Genomic DNA, 18,003 nt, shown 5'->3' with positions numbered 1-18,003 from the left:
CTGTCCAGTTTATGTTTCTAAACCATGCTCAAATCGTCGGCGACTCCTTGAATTGTCGGTGGCCTTTGCACATTTTTGAACTTAAACCTGTATATAAAGAGCCCAAAAGCTTAAAAAAGAAAAGGAAAACACATTGTAATCCATTACATAATTGGCCCATAGATATTGGGCTGGGCTTTAAATTTCATTCGAGCTTATCTATTATGAGACTGGTTAGTTTATTGTCAACGTAGTAATATTCACAGAGTAGTGCAGCTCAGGTTAGCTTTTATTGATCACATTCATAATACTGGATTCACGTTTTGAATTGTTCTTCTACTGATTCATTCATTTTCAGTTAGAGATGTTGATGTGTTCGAAATCTGTTTATACATAGTCTGGAAATATAATTTCATAACTAATGTGTGCATCGTTGGAAAGTTTAGTAAGAAAAACTAATGTTTTCTTTGATTATTCAAATCCTTCTTGATAAAAAGGAAAAAATGTTCACCTAAACACATAATTAAAACTCTACTTGAGAAACAATGATAATACACCATTAAAACCTCTACTAAACACCATAATTAGGAGATTAACAATTGATATTAATTAATCAGAAGCAACTTGACTTCCAGAGTTATCATAGGGCGATTCAATCTTCGGCTTCTTTCTCTTTGTCCAATACCCCGATGACGACAACCTACGACAAAGACAAAACACACAAGTTTTTTTTTTCTAATTCTCAACAGAACACTAAAAAAAAACTTGAGACACAAGATAGGGGTTTTTGTTTGCAGCAGCTTACCCCAGCTGCAAGGAAGTGTCGGAATGGGGGTCGTTCTCGTCATCATCGTCTGATGAAGAGCTCTCAGGCTCTGCTTGTGGGCTAGAGAACTGAGGTATTTCACTCAGCCCTTTTGGTCCTGATGAACCTCTCCCCAACATCTCTACCTGAAAGTGAACTTAGACATGAACTCTGTACTGTATATATATGGTGAAGACCAAACCGAACTAATGTAAAGGGTACCTGTTTACGCAAGATTTGGTTCTCTTCCAACGCTCTTTTCTCCTGATTAATTATTAAGCAAATGAGACAAAGATGGTGAGATTTTAGTATTGATGATGATACAACTTGAGTAGCATTGTTATTAGGGCAAATCTCCAAAATAGCACATTTCTAAGTTTATATCACAAAAATAGCACTCAAAAACTAAAATGACCAAAACAGCATTTTATCTTTTGAAAAATTTAAATTTTTTTATTTTTCAAAATTTGAAATCTTATCCTCAAAACCTCACTTCTCAACTCTAAACCCTAAAACCTAAACTCTAAACCCTAAATTCTAAACACTAAACCCCACACCTTAAGTGCTATTTTTGTGACTTTTGGCTTTGAGTGCTAGTTTGGGAATAAAAACTTGATTTAGTGCTATTTTGGTCTTTTTCTCTTGTTTGTTATTATTACCTTTAACCGGGATCTTTCTACCTGGTTGAGCAAGATTTGAGTCTGAAACAAAACAGAAGTTTTGTAAAGTCAGAGATGATTCAAAGATAGATTTCTTTTGGAATATAAATTGTTATATGCTCTCTTCACCTTTTGATCCTTGACGCTATGCAAGCTATCATTCAACTGGTTCTCAAGAGAGATAAGATCCGAGAAACTCATACCCTCAAGCTCCTTACCCTTCAGCCTCCTAACAAACAGAAAGAAATAAAACAATGAACCTAACGAAACTTCATACAAGACACACGTTTTGTCCAGGGAGAGGAGACATACTGAATTGCAAGCTGTAATCTCTCAACTTCAGACTTCATAGCATCATCTTTTGGCAACTGCAATAACAACGGAAAATCCATGTAAACAAAACCAAAATTGAGCAAGAAAAAGGGATACAATTATACAAGAGTCTCTACTTATGGATACACACCATAGCAACGTTCTCTTGTGAAGAACAGAGTAGAAGTTGTTGTTCTTCTCTTTGTTTATGATCATGGGACGCACCACTGTATCCATATCTTGAAAGGGTTTGCTCCATACTTTTAACACATTTCAAACAAAAAACAAACTCTCCATTAATCACACCGCTTCAGAAACAAATCGACTCTTCTATGGTCTACTAATCACATAACTACATAACCCAATGGTCCCAAACTTAGATTCCAAACAAGTACAAAACTTTCATTTCATCAACAGCTTTAGGGTGTTTATATAACTCACAACTATCACAAATCACAGAGAGACACAATCTTGAGTCCTTAACCACAAAACCCATTACAAAAACTTAACCACCAACCCTAAGATTTATCCAGAAAAGGCATTTCGAGTACTTTGCTCTGTTTTCAAAAATGCTTGAGACACATAAAGGTTAATTTTTTTTATCTTTTCAAATCTCAAATTACAGAGGGACACAATCTAGAGTCCTTAAACACAAAACCCATTACAAATACTTCACCAACAACCCTAAGATTTAGCCAGAAAATGCATTTCAACCATAAAAAAACACTTTACTCTGTTTTCAGTAGCTATAGACACAAAAAGGTTAACTTTTTCTATCTTCCAAATCTCAAATTACCGACAGAAACAATCTCGAGTCCTTAACCGCAAAACCCATAACATATACTTCACCACCAACCCTAAGATTTATCCATAAAATGCATTTCAACCATAAACAACACTTTACTCTGTTTTCAACAGCTTTATAAAGCACATAAAGGTTAGATTTTTATCTCTTCCAAATCTCAAATGAACCCAAAACAAAAGTATTATCATTTTGTTACCAGCCGCTGGAGAAATCGTAAGCCTTGCCGGTGCTAGAGAAGATGATAAGAGCAACCTCAGCGTCACAGAGGATAGAAAGCTCTCTGGCCTTCTTCATCAACCCGTTACGTCTTTTGGAGAAAGTGACTTGACGACTGTTCACATTCTCAATCTTCTTAATCTCAATCCTTCCTCTCCCCATCTTCTCCTTCTTCTCTGAACAAACCAATCAATCTAAAACAGAGTAAGCTTTTGTATTAATATATAGGGAGTAATGTGTTTTGTTTAGGTAATTTGATTCAATATGACAATAGGGAAAGGAGGCTAAGGAAGGAAAAGTATACCAAAATTAGGGTATTGCATAAAAAGATGGAGTTACTATAAGTAGCAGTTTTCCATATTTGGTTTGCTTTGCTAATTTGCCTTGCTTCGTCCTCTGTTTTCTTCTTTTGTAACTTTCTTCCCTCTTTTATAAACGCCTTGTTTGGTTTGGCTTCTTCTTTTTCTATTATTCTTGCTGTATATATACAAGTATAATATCCTGATTTGCTTTGGTTCATGCTTTTATGACGGTTCTTAAACTCAATCTAGTAAAACAAAAACAAAATTAAAAGTTATTTTGTTTCATAAGAAAATGTAATTTCTGTTTAGAAAAAAATACTATAAAATATCAGAGAGAATATTGGAAAAATATTTGGTCAACTGTTTTTAATTATTATTTTGACAACATGAATCACTCATATTCTATAGATCATATATTGTTATCTTTGGATATTTTGTATACCACGTATATATAATAAGTTAATCATTTATTCGTGTAAAATTTAAAGATTATATACAAAATTAACTACAACGTTTTAGTTTTTAATATATCAAGATTTTAAGACTAATACATTTGTTAAACGTGGCATTGCTTGAAGCAGAAGACGATAAGAAAATGCAAAAGCTGTGGCTTTAGCGTTTCTGTATATAGTAAATCTCAGAGGGAGAAGAAGATTATGTTTTCCCTAAACTGAATTTGTTATATTTAAAGGAAAAGAAGATTTCCCTTTTTAAGAAGACTTTCTATTGTAACTGAAAATAACGTATATTGTATTTCGGAATTATCAGAACATTGGAGAAATACTAATATTGGCATGTAGTAAATCGCTAATTGAATGGGTTGGCATTTTTTGTAAACATATGATTTGAAAGGAAATATTGCATATCTGGAAGTATTTAAGTAAACTATTTATACAGCTCAACACTTTTCTTTTCAGTGTAAATGATAGCTTAAGATATGTGTTTACGACTTTAAATATAGTTAAATCATTAATGCTGGGTTTTTCTTTTTTTGGGGGTCAATATCATTTCTTATTCAAATTTGAACTTTCTAGCTTGGCCTGAACAATTTAAACCGGTCTAAACTATGCTAAAAGTTAAATTTTTAATAAATAAAATAAAAGTCTTGCATACCACTCCAAAATGGTGACATTACAAAATTGATGGTACAAACACCAATTTCCATGCTCTTTCCCCAATGTGTATAACCAAAATAAAATGGAAAAGTACTCTTTCTTTTCCTTTAAATTTTGCAAAACTCTTTTGGTAACCTGCCAAAAAGAGAACCAACCAGTTGTCGTAGCTAAATGCAATTTCTTTTACTTTTTAAAAATATATTTAAAATAGTTTAAATCAACTATATTTCAAGAAATAATACAACTTGATGATAATCACGAAAGATACATAAGACTATAAATAGCATATTCTTTTTCTAGATATGGTCTATATCTTTTGTAAATAGAAACAAAAATTATTGCTGTATATCCAACTTCTACTTGTACCGCGAATCTCGCTAATTTAATTTGCACACAAGGTCAAAAAAGTTATGAAGACGTAAAGTGTTATTGGTATATTTGGGCCTAATAACAACGCACATTTGGGCCTTTAGGCCCATTATGATTTTGATGTGCTATAAACTTAAAAAAAAAAGATGTGCTAAAAAAAAAGATGTGCTATAAATTTATTGTGCCATAGTTTTACACGTTTAAATGATTTTCAGCCAATATAGCTAACAATTTTTTGTGTTAAAAAAAAAGCTAACAATTTTCTGTTTATGCCTTCTCTCTACAAACTGTTTATACAAAGGTTAAACAATGTTCGGTTGGTAATAGACTATCTGATTAGTGACTATTAAATCACTTGTTTCGTGTAGAGTACTTATAAGCACGAGACAACGGTTTCATGAATCTTTTCAAATCAAGCGTCACGTTTTGGCGCTCAAGATAAATCTTCTTAGTGTAATCCCATCCTTTTCTAGTAAAACTCTTTGGATCTCTAATTATAGGATCATCTTCACCATACTCAGCGTATAAAGAACTCTCTCTCGGTTTAATCTTGTAACCAATGTACTTCAACCTCAGCTTCTTGGCCGGTTCTCCATAGTAAGTCTCAGCAGCCCACTCGGTTCCTAACGGTATAATCTGTATAAATACGGTTCTCGGTTTCAAGAAAAGAAAATGCGTCATTGCAGCTCCGTGAACACCGATCATTACATCACTAGAGTTCAAAGATCTGTAGATTTTCGCCAGCTCTGTTGTTTTGTCCGGTCTCAAAACCTCGACAAAGAATCCAATCTCCTCGGCTAGTTTCACTAGAAGATTCTCGTTAAGTAGCTCTCTTGATCCGTTTCTTGACATAATCACAAGTTTTGGTTTGAAAACAGTCTTGTTCTCTGCTTCTTCGTCTTGAATCAATCCGTGGATACGTGGCCAGTAAGCACGATCCAACACGTTTCTGAAATCAAGAATTGTTTTATTCCCAAGCATTAGCGATGAGTCAACACTCAACTCGTCGTGAATCTTTAACCCTACGATAGCTTCCCTGAAACAATGTGTTCTCTTGTCGCCATTGAAGTCCACGGGAGGATAATCAGATAGCTGAGAGAGGATATCTTTATATTTTGTAACCCACCAGTTACGATACTCAACGATGACAAACACAACCTTCTTGTTGAAATGCTGTGAAGTGATGAACAAAGGGATGATTCCTTCGTTGAACTCGTGGTAAACGTTTCCAGTGTATCCACCCGTTGAGAAAAACACAGCGGGGACGTTATGATACACAACATCGCATATCTTGTTGTTATGATGTTTATCATTGACGTCTATGTAAAAGAGATTGAGATCTTGAACTGTTTCCATCACACTTGTTTCCCATTTCCTTGCGTAAGGTTTGATCTTCTCAGGGGGTTTGGACTTGTTTTGGAAGGATGTGAAGAGGAAGATTGATGAAGAAGTAGAGTGTGTTCTAACGTCTCCTTTCATGATACATATGTCTGATCTAAAACCGGTTCTGTCACAACAAATTGTTCCTGGAGGTAGCATAAACAATTCAGACAGAGACATAAAAGAGTGTTATGAGACATCAGTTTCGGTCGTATTAAGTATTAACTATTAAGGCCTGCTGTTATTAACCGAACCTGCTGAACCAAACCGTAAAGTTGGTTTTTGGTTCAGTTTGGTTCAATTTGGCAACTATAAGTTTCGGTTCGGTAATCGATTAGTTCGGCTTTCTAAAAAAGGTTTTTTAACCAAACAATATTAATCTTAACCAAAATTCAGAACTGAACTAACAAAATCCAAACTGAAATAATCGAGCTAACAGACCGAACTTAACCGGAAATAAAAAACTTTGGTATAAAATTTTGAAAACATAGTAACCAAAAATGGAACCGAATTTTTTCGGTTTACTTCGATGAGATTTCAACCCATCCGAACTAACCGACTCTAACTAACCAAAGAAACCGAAACCCGCATGCCCTAGTATTAAGAGTGTAACTGGGAAAGAAAAGTTACCATAGGAGAGCCCTGAACATAGAGGTGCAATGAACTGTTCATAAGGAACAAGTCCTTCAACTTCTCTGTTAAAAGCATCTGCATAAAAGAGAGGTAAGACAACAACACTCACAAGTCACAACCGGAACTTGAGAAAAACTTATGAATGGAACTTGCGAAAAAGGTAACTTACCTATGAGAGAGAAAGAGGAGAAGCTGAAGTAGCAGCAACAGAGGAAAGAGAGAAAGATGAGTGATAGAATCTTTTGTTTTGCACTCTTTAAGTATCCTCCGCCTCCTGGAGGGGAGACGGCGGTAGCATCACCGGAATTACCTTGTTCAACTGCAACTCTAAGTTTTTCTCCTTTTTTGATTAATCTGTGGTACTGCACCATATCTGGGAAGAAAAACCCACAAGCAAAGTTTCGATTTTACGAAGCTTCTAATCTTCTTTTTCGTTTAAAGACGTTTTTTTCTGTCTTTATGGGATTTGCTGCGTTCTCTTACACCAAGAGAGAAACAGAGAAGATGGGAATTTCAAAAAGTATGTTTCAGAGAAACAGAGAACGGATTTTCTATTAAATTTATTCTAGATTTTGATAATTTTTAATATGGAATATCGAGATTTATGTTCAGTCATCACTCATCATACTCAAAGGAGAACCCGAGAGACGTGTCAAAGAAAATAAGTTTTTTGACTTTGTGAGAGACGGAACTTTAATCTTTGAATTTTTTTTTTCCCTACAATTTCATTGATTCAATTACTCAAACGTAGCATACATACATCACCAAAGCCTGCAGCATACACAAAAAAACTACCTGCTGCAGCACTACTAAACCCCATACTTACATCAAAAAACTACAAGAGCAGGATCATAACCAACATCCCTATTCTAGTTTAACCCAAAAATTTTTGGCAAGACACACAATCAGAGGCAGCGGCTTTCATTGACAAACAATTCAAACAGCCACGGAAGGTGACCATTCTGCACATACGACCGGATCAGTCATTGACAAACACTTTAATCTTTGAATTTAGTGTACTTTTATTTTTCACAGAAATTAAACTTTACAGTGTATAGACGATTCTTGTCTGAGCTGAAAACCAAACTAATCTTTACAGTGATTATAATATAGTTACTGTACAACATGCGTATTATAGATTAGTTCCATGTTTAGACCGGGGTTAAGGGAAATTAATTTGGAAGTGATGAAAAGAGGTTCGTAATTCACGCAAACGAATAAATGGTCAGCCGGTGGGCCATCACCATATATCTAGCCCAATTAACGGAATGTGTTTACTGATTACTAGCTTATTACATAGGATGTTGTGTTTATACGAGCTCGACATTTTATCCGTTAAATTTGATTCGTTTTGTTATTCGTTTCAATTCGATCCAAAAATTCTGGATATCTATATACTTTTGAAGCAAAACAAATATTAAAAATTAATATCCGTTAAAATCAAATCAAATCACAAATATTAAAATTTTGAGAAGCGGATATCCGATCAGGCAATATATAAATACATGTATATCTTGATTATATTTAAAGTTGTAAAATTATTATTCTAACATGTGATTTGATAAATTTTATTGACAATTATAACTTTTTTTCTTAAGTTTTTTCTTATTATAATTGTTAACTAATTAAAAAATTTACAAAATATGTAGATTCATTGCTTCTTTTAATTTTTATCTTATATATCATGCAAAAAAAATTACAAAACAAAATTTTAAAATTATTTATATTAATTAAAACATATGAGATATCCGTAAGTATTCGTAAATATCTGCAAATATCTATTTATTTTGTAAAAGAAGCAAAACAAATAGATATTTGTGACGTACGAAGCAAATCACAAATACCTTCAAAAACCCGAATATCCAATATCCGATCCGTGTCAGGCCTAGTTTATACTTTATACCACCTTCGCTATCATTACAAAACTATGGAGAAATACATTCAGTTTATAACGTACTAAATAGTAAACATAGTAAACTTATTTTACTTTACCATCCATTAATACATCAAGAAGTAATAGGCTAATAGCACTATCTTTAGGAAGATAATGAACTAGATTGCATTTGCAATTGCATGTGATGTGTTTCTTCTACTTTAGATATGCCCCCCTTTACATTTAGTTTTGAATGCAAGTGTGCACGTGATTTTGTGCCAAAAAAAAAAAAAAAAAAAAAGTGTGCACGTGATTTGGTAAATTCCAACATGTTTAGAAATCCTTCGTGACATGTACGGTATATATATATATCTTTCTCCTAGAATCCTCTACATAGCAAGGTCATTAGCAAAAACTGTTCAGCTCTTCTTTTTGCCTAACTTATGGCACATTTGATGCTTTGCAGGTATTATAGAAGCCACTGGAGTTCATAAAACAGGATAAAAGAAACATACAAGGATTGTATCCACAGACGCAAACGACATTAAAAGCTTGACAAGCCTTAGATCTAACTCAAGGAAGCTTTTGTTAGCCCTTTATTAGATTCTTACTAATGCCTTGTAGCAAAAACATAAAGTTGTACTACATATTACCTCATGAATACGAATCATCACAGTTACTCCCAAGCGTATGTAAACTCTCAGTTTGTTTTGTGACTTTCTCTTATGAACACATCTATGGCAAGGCAGGGAGGTCTATGGAACTGAAGGAAAAGAAACTCACACGGCCCTGAGCGACATGACAGAACATTAGCGGTGCAGTTACACGGCTTTGCAAGACTTTAACATCTTCTTTGCTTGGTGGAGAGTCCCTGTAAAAGAAGTCGAGTATGCTGATTAAGATGTTTAAGCTTTAATAGTTAGAACTAATGAAACCAAACGCTTACCCCGAGAAGCAAGCCACAAAGCTGGGTTCACCAGGAGAAGACTTCTTGAACCGACTGTTTGGCAAATACACATCAAACACCGCTCTTGCATCACATATTTGCATATCTCCCAAGAGTCTAGTTACATCATCTTTGTCTTCACGACATTCACCAAGACAAACCGACTCTTCTTCACCACTTGGTGTAGTAACGGCAGGATCCTTTGATGTCCAGGGAACACCATGCCGTCTTATAATGTAACCTAAACCCTTCAAGTATCTATAAACCTCGTAGGTTTCCCAACAGCAGCCGCTTTTCTCCTCTGCAATCTTCTCATACAAGCCCTTCAATGGGATCACTACGTCATCATCTTCATTACCCAAGATCTGCAACTCTCCTATCTCACTCAAATACCTGCAAAAGGAAGAGACTTCGTCAGATAAATTGAGTAAAAAAACAAAACAAAACTTTGTTTGACAACATACAAAGCCTCTTCTGTGAAGCAATATGTCTTGCCACTACGGATGACTCCAGTTGTTGTCCAAAGCTTCCCTCTTTTAACCTCAACTTCATCCATTGCTAACTCTGTAACCCAACGAGCCTTTGAAGATCCAACTCTACAATGTAGAAACCCACAAGAACAAAAGAGAATGATTAGACAGCTAAACCCAGAAACGAGCTGCTGAATTTAACCCACCTGAATTGTAACTTGGGTCCTGAATGAAACTGTTCGTCATCATCGAGTGCAAAACCAGCTTCGTCTTCGCTTGAAGAGGAAGCTTCCCAGTCTTTTTCCTCCATAATAAGATTGAAATCTGTGGGGCAATTCGTCGAACAGTTGGTGTGCAAGTTCTGTCGTGCTCGTGCGTATCACGTGCTTTCCTCCTTTCTTTTGTTCTTTTTTTTTTGTGGGTCAAACTTTCCTCCTTTCTTTGGTTTGAGTTTTATAAGTTAGGAACAGAACCAAACCGGTTTCCTTTGTTTTGAGCTTTATTTGTACCGTACCGAATAAATTAGAAATCGAACCAACACCAAACCGGTTTAGACTGCATAGTATTAGCGTTTATCAAATGAGTTTGAAAGCAGTAAAAACCCTTTCGCCTACCGAAGAGCTCGAATCGAATTATCAATGGCGAACGACCAAGAGATGAGTGGATGGACTGATCTTCTTCACTCCTCGACGAAGCTTCTCGACCAAGCGGCTCCTTCGTCTCAGTTTCCTCCTCTTCAGGTTCACCAAAAACTCTTTTCTCTCTTTCGATTGATTTTCCGTGTGTTCAATCGCTTTCTTAACGAGCTTGATTCGTAATATTGTTTGTAGAGGAATTTGGATCAATTGGAAGCTTTGTCGAGGAAACTCAAGGCCAAAACTCTAAGAAGCGAAGCTCCTTCACAGTCTATTGCTGCCACTAGGTACTATCTGTGCTCGTGCATTGAAACCTAACGGATTGAATGCTAGAGAGAGTCTAAGATTTGTGACTCGATTTGGGGATTAAAGACTATTAGAGTGGTCTTCCCTTGTTAAAACTTTCATAAGAGAGAAGATGTAGCTTAGCTATTGCAACTGAGTGATGGTTTTGTTGCTAAGTGTTTTATTTATTTTTATTGGGTTGAGCAGACTACTTGCACGGGAGGGAATCAATGCAGAGCAATTGTCTCGTGATCTAAGGTCATTCGAGTTGAAGGTGAGCATTTCTATCACCTAGCTTATGCTTTTGTGGTGTTTTGGTGGGGTTCTTGAACGATTGTTATGTGTGTTTTGGTTGATTTCCTTTATTTTTTTGGCTTTTATCATCAGATACTTGTTTAGTATACTAGAACTCAGATGTATAACCAGTTGTTGTAATACGACATCCCTTATACCATTGGTTTTACAGTATAAGACTTATTTTTTATTGTTGCTTACTCATCTGCAAGACATTTACACACTCTTCTACTTTTGATAAATTGTGTTTCTTGGATTGTTAAAAGACGACATTTGAGGATGTATTCCCTGCTGAGGCAACAAGTGTTGAAGAGTACCTGCAACAGGTATTCACTGTTTGAATATACCCTATTTTAGATCGCAGATAGATTCTTTTGGAGATAACTGATCGTTCTATATGAATTATTCTTGTCTAGGTTCATGAAATGGCTATGGTATCAGCTATACAGGAGGCCCAAAAGGATAATGTTCGAAGCTTTAATGATTACATGTTGAAAGTCTTGGAGGTCAGTATTGTGACTACGTACCAATTGTTTTGACTTTATTTCCATGTTACTTTTATCTGTCGTATCTTTTGATTCAATCAATATAGTCTAATGGTTGTCCAAAATTCCCTCCTCGTTTTTGTTTATTCTCATTGTGTATTTGCACACATTGATTGGTATATGATATTAGCATGAGAGTGCATTTGTGAAACGGAGGAATATTTACTTCATTCCTACAAATTATGTGGATCGTGAAAATTCTTGACGTAGGATTAGAAGCTAGTTGGGTGCTTATTACAAATTAGAAATATATTTTTCTGAATTTATGTCATGTTCGTTCTCATATACTCTGTGAAATCTTCTGGCAGGAGGACTGTAGAAAAGAAAAACGTGACTTCCTTCAAAGTCGTAGCAAACTTTCAATAATACCTAAGACCAAGATGATCGATACAAGCAGAGACACTCATGCTGGTCAACTAGTGCCTGTGACTTCAAGTCCTCAAGTATCTTCAAACACTGGAACAGAACTTGTGTCTCTGGCTAACAAACCCATTCATGAGAAGAAAGCACATGTCTATGCAGAGGTTGTGAAGAAACTTAATTCTTCAAGAGAACGAGGCTTGCCATTTAAGGTATGGTCTTCCTGTACCTCTAAGTGTGAATATGCGTTCTGTTTGATAATTGCAGCTGAAGAGTATGCATTTTTCCTTATTGCTTTTAGACGTCCAGTTAGATTTTCAAAGAATTCTGTACAGGCTTCACCGTTTGATGATGATTACCTTTGTTGTAGCATTATTGTAAACTAGTTGACTTCGTTCGGATTGGTTTGGCTCTGTTTCTTACTAATTTCTCATTCATGCGTTTGTATAGCCTGCAACATCGTTCAAAGATGCTTATGGAAGTCTAGGGATTGATTTGACTCGTGGAAAATCAGTCAATGTGCAGAAACTATGGCAACTTATTCAGGTGATCTTTTGATTAAAATTTTTATTTTCCTATAAGGACTTGTTTTACACTTCCAAGCTTATAACAATCTATAAAAACAGGCAATGACGGGTGAAGACTCAGCAGTACACAAGGGTGTTTCCAAGAGGATGTCCCTCGTGGTAGGCGCAAGACGCCACTTGGAATGTGGGCATCAGAAACATATAATGGATACAATTCAAAGTCATCCGACACAAGTACTTCTTTCTATCTTGTCTTTACTTGTTGTCTGTGTTTTAAATGGCGCATGGCGATCCAAGGCGAGGAGGTTGGAGCCATGCGCCTTGAAGTTGCGTTTGTCTTAATGCATATTTTAAATAATTACTTCAAGGATGCGTTTTGAGAAAGTTCCCTGATCTTTCAATCTGAGTTCAAGTGCGTTAATAACCATAACATGTTTATATCCCTTTTTTTATGTTCTAGGCTGCTCTTGGTGGATCTGTTGGAAATTTGCAAAGAATTCGTGCCTTTCTTCGGGTTAGTATGACAGACAAAGTAGAGCTTAACACTAAGCATATGCACACATGATTTTTTTCGTGTCAGTCATAGATATAATGAGTTGTTTGTTTGCTTGATTCTGTTTTGAATACTGTGCAGATTCGTCTACGGGACTATGGAATTTTAGATTTTGATTCAGGTGATGCACGTAGACAGCCTCCAGTTGATACTACTTGGCAGCAGGTGCCGCATAATTTTCCCTCATGCTTTGAATTCTCACCGTTGTCCTCGAAAATAAAGTTAGATTGATTTAATATCTCTCTTTGATTGCAGATATATTTTTGCTTGAGAAGTGGCTACTATGAGGAGGCTAGAGAAATCGCCCAATCATCTCGTTCATCTCAACAACAGTTTGCTCCGCTGGTATATTTTCAAATCTTAATAATACATTAAAGTTACGGAGTCGAATCTTAATATGTTGATTTGTCTTTTCTTCTCAGCTTATAGAGTGGATTACCACAGGCGGTACTGTGACTACAAATACTGCCGCTATTGCTTCTGAAGAATGTGAGAAACTGTTTAGGTTAGGTGATCGGTTGGGCCAAACAACGTATGACAAAAAGAAGCTCCTACTCTACACTATCATATCTGGTTCCCGAAGGCAAATTGATCGCATCTTGAGAGAATTTTCGACACTCTTCAACACAATAGAAGACTTTCTCTGGTTCAAGTTATCATGCATACGTGACGTTGCTAGTGGATCTTCATCTCTGGTCTTCAACGATGGGCTAGTTCCTTACAGTTTAGATGACCTTCAGGCTTATCTTAATAAGTTTGAGCCTGCTTATTACACTAAGAATGGCAAAGACCCTCTGGTATACCCATATGTTCTGCTTCTTAGTATTCAATTACTACCGGCGATCATGCACATGTCTCAAGAAGCAGGAGATGAAGGGTATAACATCGACGCTGTGCATATAGCGATTTCGCTAGTGGACCATTCCGTTCTCTCCGAAGGATCTGGGACTGGGCACAAACTTAGCGTGATGGATGCAAATGCTGAGGCGTCGAGCCTGATAAGGCAATACGGGTCGATGTATTTGCATCATGGTGATATGCAAATGACGCTGGAATACTATGCACAAGCTGCTATTGCAGTAGGAGGAGGGCAACTAGTTTGGTCCGGGAGAAGCAATGTTGATCAGCAAAGGCAAAGGAACTTGATGCTGAAGCAACTACTGACCGAGATTCTGTTACGAGAAGGTGGTATTTACTTTCTGCTTGGTGCTAGAGGTTCCGGTGAAGAAGGCGAGCTTGGAAGATTTTTTCCTGATTCAAAATCGAGGCAGCAGTTCTTGATCGAAGCTGCGAATCAATGTCAAGACGCTGGATTATTTGAGAAAGTAAGTAGCTTTTCAGCTTTTGTGATCATATACTCTATAACTACTTGAAACATGTTGGTTCTGTGCTCAAGTCTCGTAACCATTTGTTGATGCAGTCCATAGAAATACAGAAGAGAGTTGGTGCCTATGCGGCTGCATTGGAAACAATAAACAAGTGTCTATCTGAAGCCATTTGCTCTCTTCTCCGTGGAAGGTCAGATGGTGAAAGCCGAACAGCAGGACTCGTTCTCTCAGGAAACGAGATTCTCGACACGTACAAATACTATCCTGAAGTCTGGTAAATCGAGACTCTAATAAACTCATTTATTAACTTGGTCAAGTTCTTGTACTAAAACTCTCATACTTTTGTATACACCAGTCCCCAGGAAAGAGAACGGGTCATGGAACAAGAAACAATACTACGAGAGCTTGAGGCAATACTGTCGATCCACAAGTTGGCCAGACTGGGCAATCATCTAGACGCCTTGAAGGAAGCAGCTAAACTCCCGTTCCTTCATCTCGACCCGAGACTCTCCGACACAACCCCGGACGAGTTCCAGAGAGCGTCCTATTACTTCAAGACTTGTGTCCCTGATTTACTAAAGGTTGTTTTGACTTGTCTGGACAACGTACCTGACCGTGATGGATCCATCCGGGTCATGAGATCTAAGGTAATTACAAACATATATGTGATGAGGAGAGTTCATGATATGGATATTAACTATATGAATCTCTTTTGCAGATTGCTGGGTTTCTTGCAAGCAACACACACCAGAACTGGCCTCGAGACTTGTATGAGAAGGTGGCTCGAAGCTTTTGAATTCTAATAATCTCTTTGAACTTGTCATCAAAACCTTAAAAACGAGACATGTTTCCTTCCTCAAAAAGTATTTTATAACAAAAGCAAAATCTTAATTCAGACATAATCACACAAGATCCAAGAATTCGTATGTTATGTTCTAATGCAACATAATCCAAAGCAAAAAAAAAAAACATATATCTGTCTGTGACTCTTAAGCATCGATGCTTATAAGTACCTTAAGTGGTTTCTTAAGCAGAAGCTGCTGTCTCGAACTTCCTCATCATGTCACAGTGAGGCGTCTCACGAACAAAGCCCCATTGCTTCCTCTGCAGCTCATACCTACAATTCTGACTAAGTATAGAGACGTAATCTCTCTCAACTTCATCCTCTACATTCTGTCGCTCGTGACTGTCACGTGGGTACTCTTGCTCGAAATTGGACGACCTCACATAGTAGTTAACACCCTTCTCCGTAGTGAACTTGTGATTGTAAGGGTAAGTCGCGGAGAGCGAGTAAACAGGTTGTGAAGAAGGAATGAAATTGAGGAGGAGTAAGAGTATAACAGGTAGAATCTGGAGAAGCACACGAGCGTTGAAACCTGCTGCATCATGACCTTGATTGTTATTATTATGATTAGCAGCTGCGGCTCTATGCCGTGTAGCTCCGAAGTTGAACGTACGGAACTGAGCATTCGCGTTAGGCATCATCCCTCCCGCGCCGAAGAAGCTTCTGAAGATCTCGTTGGGATCGAACTCGTCTTCGTAGTAGTAACCACCGTTGAATCCGTTAGTGGACCGTCTCGGTTGGTAGATCGGCTCATCGGAGCCGCTCACGTCGTACTTTCTCCTCGACTCTTCGTTGCTTAAGCACTGAAACGCCTTGGAGACGGACTTGAACGCTTCCTCGGAGCCGGGAGCTGGATTCTTATCGGGATGGACTTTCAGCGAGAGTTTCCGGTACGCTTTCCTCAGGTCGTCGACCGAGCAGGTGTTCTCGAGGCCGAGGATCTCGTAGTAGTCTTTCTTGGATTTGATCTTTTTAACGATCGAGATCTGTTCCTCTGTGTAGGAGATTGAAGAAGACGATCCACGTTGGCGTAAAGAAGGCTGAGACGATGATGATGATGAGCTTGGTGCGTCTTTCCCCGCGGGAGGTTTTTCAGATCGCGGCTCGTCTGATTGGTTGTTGAGCTCGGATTTGAGATCGTCGATGGGGAGATCCGGATCGAGACGGCGAGCTTTGGATAGGAACTTACGAGCTCGGTCTCGGTCTCCGGATTTGATCGCTTCCTTGACGATTTTAAGGCATTTCAACGCGTCTTCTTTGTTTCCATCCATGTTAATAATCAGCCCTACGAAACAACGGATTGAGATGAATCAAGAGGGGTAAAGATACAGAGAGTGTCACAAGAAGTAGATCTCGATCAAGGTACTGGCGAGAGAGACTTCTTCCAAATTAGGGTTTCTCTCACCGATCGGATTTTCAGATTGGATTGTGGACGAAGACTAGAGTAAATGGAAGGCAACCCTTTGCCCTGGAGATTAGCGTACCAAGGTCGGTTAGATAAGTATCATTTCCGGTTATCGAGAATTTGAGCAATTCCGGTTATCGCGGATTCTCAAAGTCGGTTCAGCAGGATAGTTTTGTGTTTCTTTTTTTTGTCTCAAATGTAGTACGTGAGATCAGGCCCTCTCTATGCATATGCATATGCACATGGTCCAATTTTTTTCTTTTTTCGCCATCTTGTATTATAAAAGCCAAAAGACTAGAACCGTGCAAAATACAACCAAACCCAACCAAAGGTAAACACTAAGTCCACAAAGCTCAGAAAACATAGACTAAAAGCTCAAACAAAAGAAATCCAAGAGGAAGACGTGAGTCAACTCGAGCACCCCACGCGTTACTGTGTTAGCTATGGAGACACGTGCCCGATGAATGAAACGCCACCAAACTTTACGGCATGAAAGACGTCACCGGAGCAGCTCACCGACAATCCACCGGAACACACCGGAACAGGATGTCGCATGAGAAGAAACCGTCGGACGACTTCAGAAAATAAAAAAGCCCGATAATCTTTGCCTCAATAAAGCTTCAATTGAACACAAACCAACCTTCAGACATCGATTCACCTTGAAGAAACCCTAGACACCTTTGGAGAAAAAAAGAAGTTTGAAGATGTCACGGCCCTCACGGAGGGGAGTAAGAGAATCACATGTCAAGATCGAAAGTCAATCGAAACGATGAAGATCAAGGAAGTATAGATCTAACATAATCCAGATGAAATCCGAAGATAATCCAACAACGCCACCGATGAACAAGCGGTCGTCGTGGAAATCAAAAGCCAGCGATCATCGGAGTGTCTGATGCATTGCCGGACCCAAGAGCCGGAAGCTTCGTCGAAAAAAACGCGAGCAACCAGAGCAAAAGCCAGCCGACCACCGTGAAGAAGGTGCGACGCTGGAAGGGGTTCAACTATGGACGTAATTTTGCCGTAAACCACCGGCCTGAGTTTTCTCTCTTACCTTCCTCTGTGTAAAATCGATGAGAGGGAACATAGCAGAAGGAGAGAGAAACACAACGTAGCACACATGGTCCAATTTAAATTTGGTATTTTTTTAAATGAGTTTAGAGGGTAAAAAAGTCCAAAATGATTATTTTTAATATATTAAAGTTATAATGATAAAAACTTTATAATCTTGTTTTGTGTTATAATCTTATGTTGTTATTCGACATATAGGTAATGAGTAAATCCTTCCATTGAATGGGGATGCTCGCATGTTATAAATTGCTTGTTTGCATTTGGGTAGGCCAGTTTGCTGTTCAAAGGCAAAGCA

At 37.6% G+C, this 18,003-nt stretch overlaps 5 protein-coding genes across 5 annotated transcripts; 1 reads left to right on the top strand and 4 right to left on the bottom strand.

Moving 5' to 3' along the window:
• Nucleotides 1–420: 420 nt before the first annotated feature.
• On the bottom strand, nucleotides 421–3,725 carry LOC103841644 (agamous-like MADS-box protein AGL18). Its single transcript, XM_009118194.3, has 9 exons — nucleotides 3,081–3,725; nucleotides 2,757–2,952; nucleotides 1,907–2,015; nucleotides 1,756–1,811; nucleotides 1,573–1,672; nucleotides 1,444–1,485; nucleotides 1,007–1,048; nucleotides 785–930; nucleotides 421–679 (listed from the first exon to the last, which is right to left on the bottom strand). The coding sequence occupies exons 1-9, from the start codon at nucleotides 3,097–3,099 to the stop codon at nucleotides 589–591; spliced, it is 801 nt and encodes a 266-aa protein (XP_009116442.1). The 5' UTR covers nucleotides 3,100–3,725; the 3' UTR covers nucleotides 421–588.
• A 666-nt stretch (nucleotides 3,726–4,391) lies between these two features.
• On the bottom strand, nucleotides 4,392–8,723 carry LOC103841643 (alpha-1,3-arabinosyltransferase XAT3). The gene is made up of 3 exons (XM_009118193.3): nucleotides 6,745–8,723; nucleotides 6,573–6,650; nucleotides 4,392–6,088 (listed from the first exon to the last, which is right to left on the bottom strand). The coding sequence occupies exons 1-3, from the start codon at nucleotides 6,944–6,946 to the stop codon at nucleotides 4,914–4,916; spliced, it is 1,455 nt and encodes a 484-aa protein (XP_009116441.1). The 5' UTR covers nucleotides 6,947–8,723; the 3' UTR covers nucleotides 4,392–4,913.
• A 197-nt stretch (nucleotides 8,724–8,920) lies between these two features.
• Nucleotides 8,921–10,288, bottom strand: LOC103841642. Its single transcript, XM_009118192.2, has 4 exons — nucleotides 10,071–10,288; nucleotides 9,859–9,990; nucleotides 9,395–9,787; nucleotides 8,921–9,319 (listed from the first exon to the last, which is right to left on the bottom strand). The coding sequence occupies exons 1-4, from the start codon at nucleotides 10,172–10,174 to the stop codon at nucleotides 9,184–9,186; spliced, it is 765 nt and encodes a 254-aa protein (XP_009116440.1). The 5' UTR covers nucleotides 10,175–10,288; the 3' UTR covers nucleotides 8,921–9,183.
• A 123-nt stretch (nucleotides 10,289–10,411) lies between these two features.
• LOC103841640 (nuclear pore complex protein NUP93B) lies at nucleotides 10,412–15,305 on the top strand. The gene is made up of 15 exons (XM_009118189.3): nucleotides 10,412–10,604; nucleotides 10,695–10,786; nucleotides 10,992–11,058; nucleotides 11,345–11,404; nucleotides 11,495–11,584; nucleotides 11,932–12,195; nucleotides 12,434–12,529; nucleotides 12,610–12,744; nucleotides 12,971–13,024; nucleotides 13,145–13,228; nucleotides 13,319–13,408; nucleotides 13,486–14,388; nucleotides 14,484–14,665; nucleotides 14,747–15,038; nucleotides 15,110–15,305. The coding sequence occupies exons 1-15, from the start codon at nucleotides 10,503–10,505 to the stop codon at nucleotides 15,185–15,187; spliced, it is 2,589 nt and encodes an 862-aa protein (XP_009116437.1). The 5' UTR covers nucleotides 10,412–10,502; the 3' UTR covers nucleotides 15,188–15,305.
• On the bottom strand, nucleotides 15,218–16,831 carry LOC103841641 (chaperone protein dnaJ 49). The gene is made up of 2 exons (XM_009118190.3): nucleotides 16,641–16,831; nucleotides 15,218–16,520 (listed from the first exon to the last, which is right to left on the bottom strand). The coding sequence occupies exon 2, from the start codon at nucleotides 16,504–16,506 to the stop codon at nucleotides 15,418–15,420; it is 1,089 nt and encodes a 362-aa protein (XP_009116438.1). The 5' UTR covers nucleotides 16,507–16,520; nucleotides 16,641–16,831; the 3' UTR covers nucleotides 15,218–15,417.
• Between the last annotated feature and the right edge of the window lie 1,172 nt (nucleotides 16,832–18,003).

This window comes from Brassica rapa, chromosome A09, assembly GCF_000309985.2.
Source record: "Brassica rapa cultivar Chiifu-401-42 chromosome A09, CAAS_Brap_v3.01, whole genome shotgun sequence".
Taxonomy (NCBI): domain Eukaryota; kingdom Viridiplantae; phylum Streptophyta; class Magnoliopsida; order Brassicales; family Brassicaceae; genus Brassica; species Brassica rapa.
The sequence above is the reverse complement of the archived record's forward strand: the minus strand, read 5'-3'. Positions and strand labels throughout refer to the sequence as shown.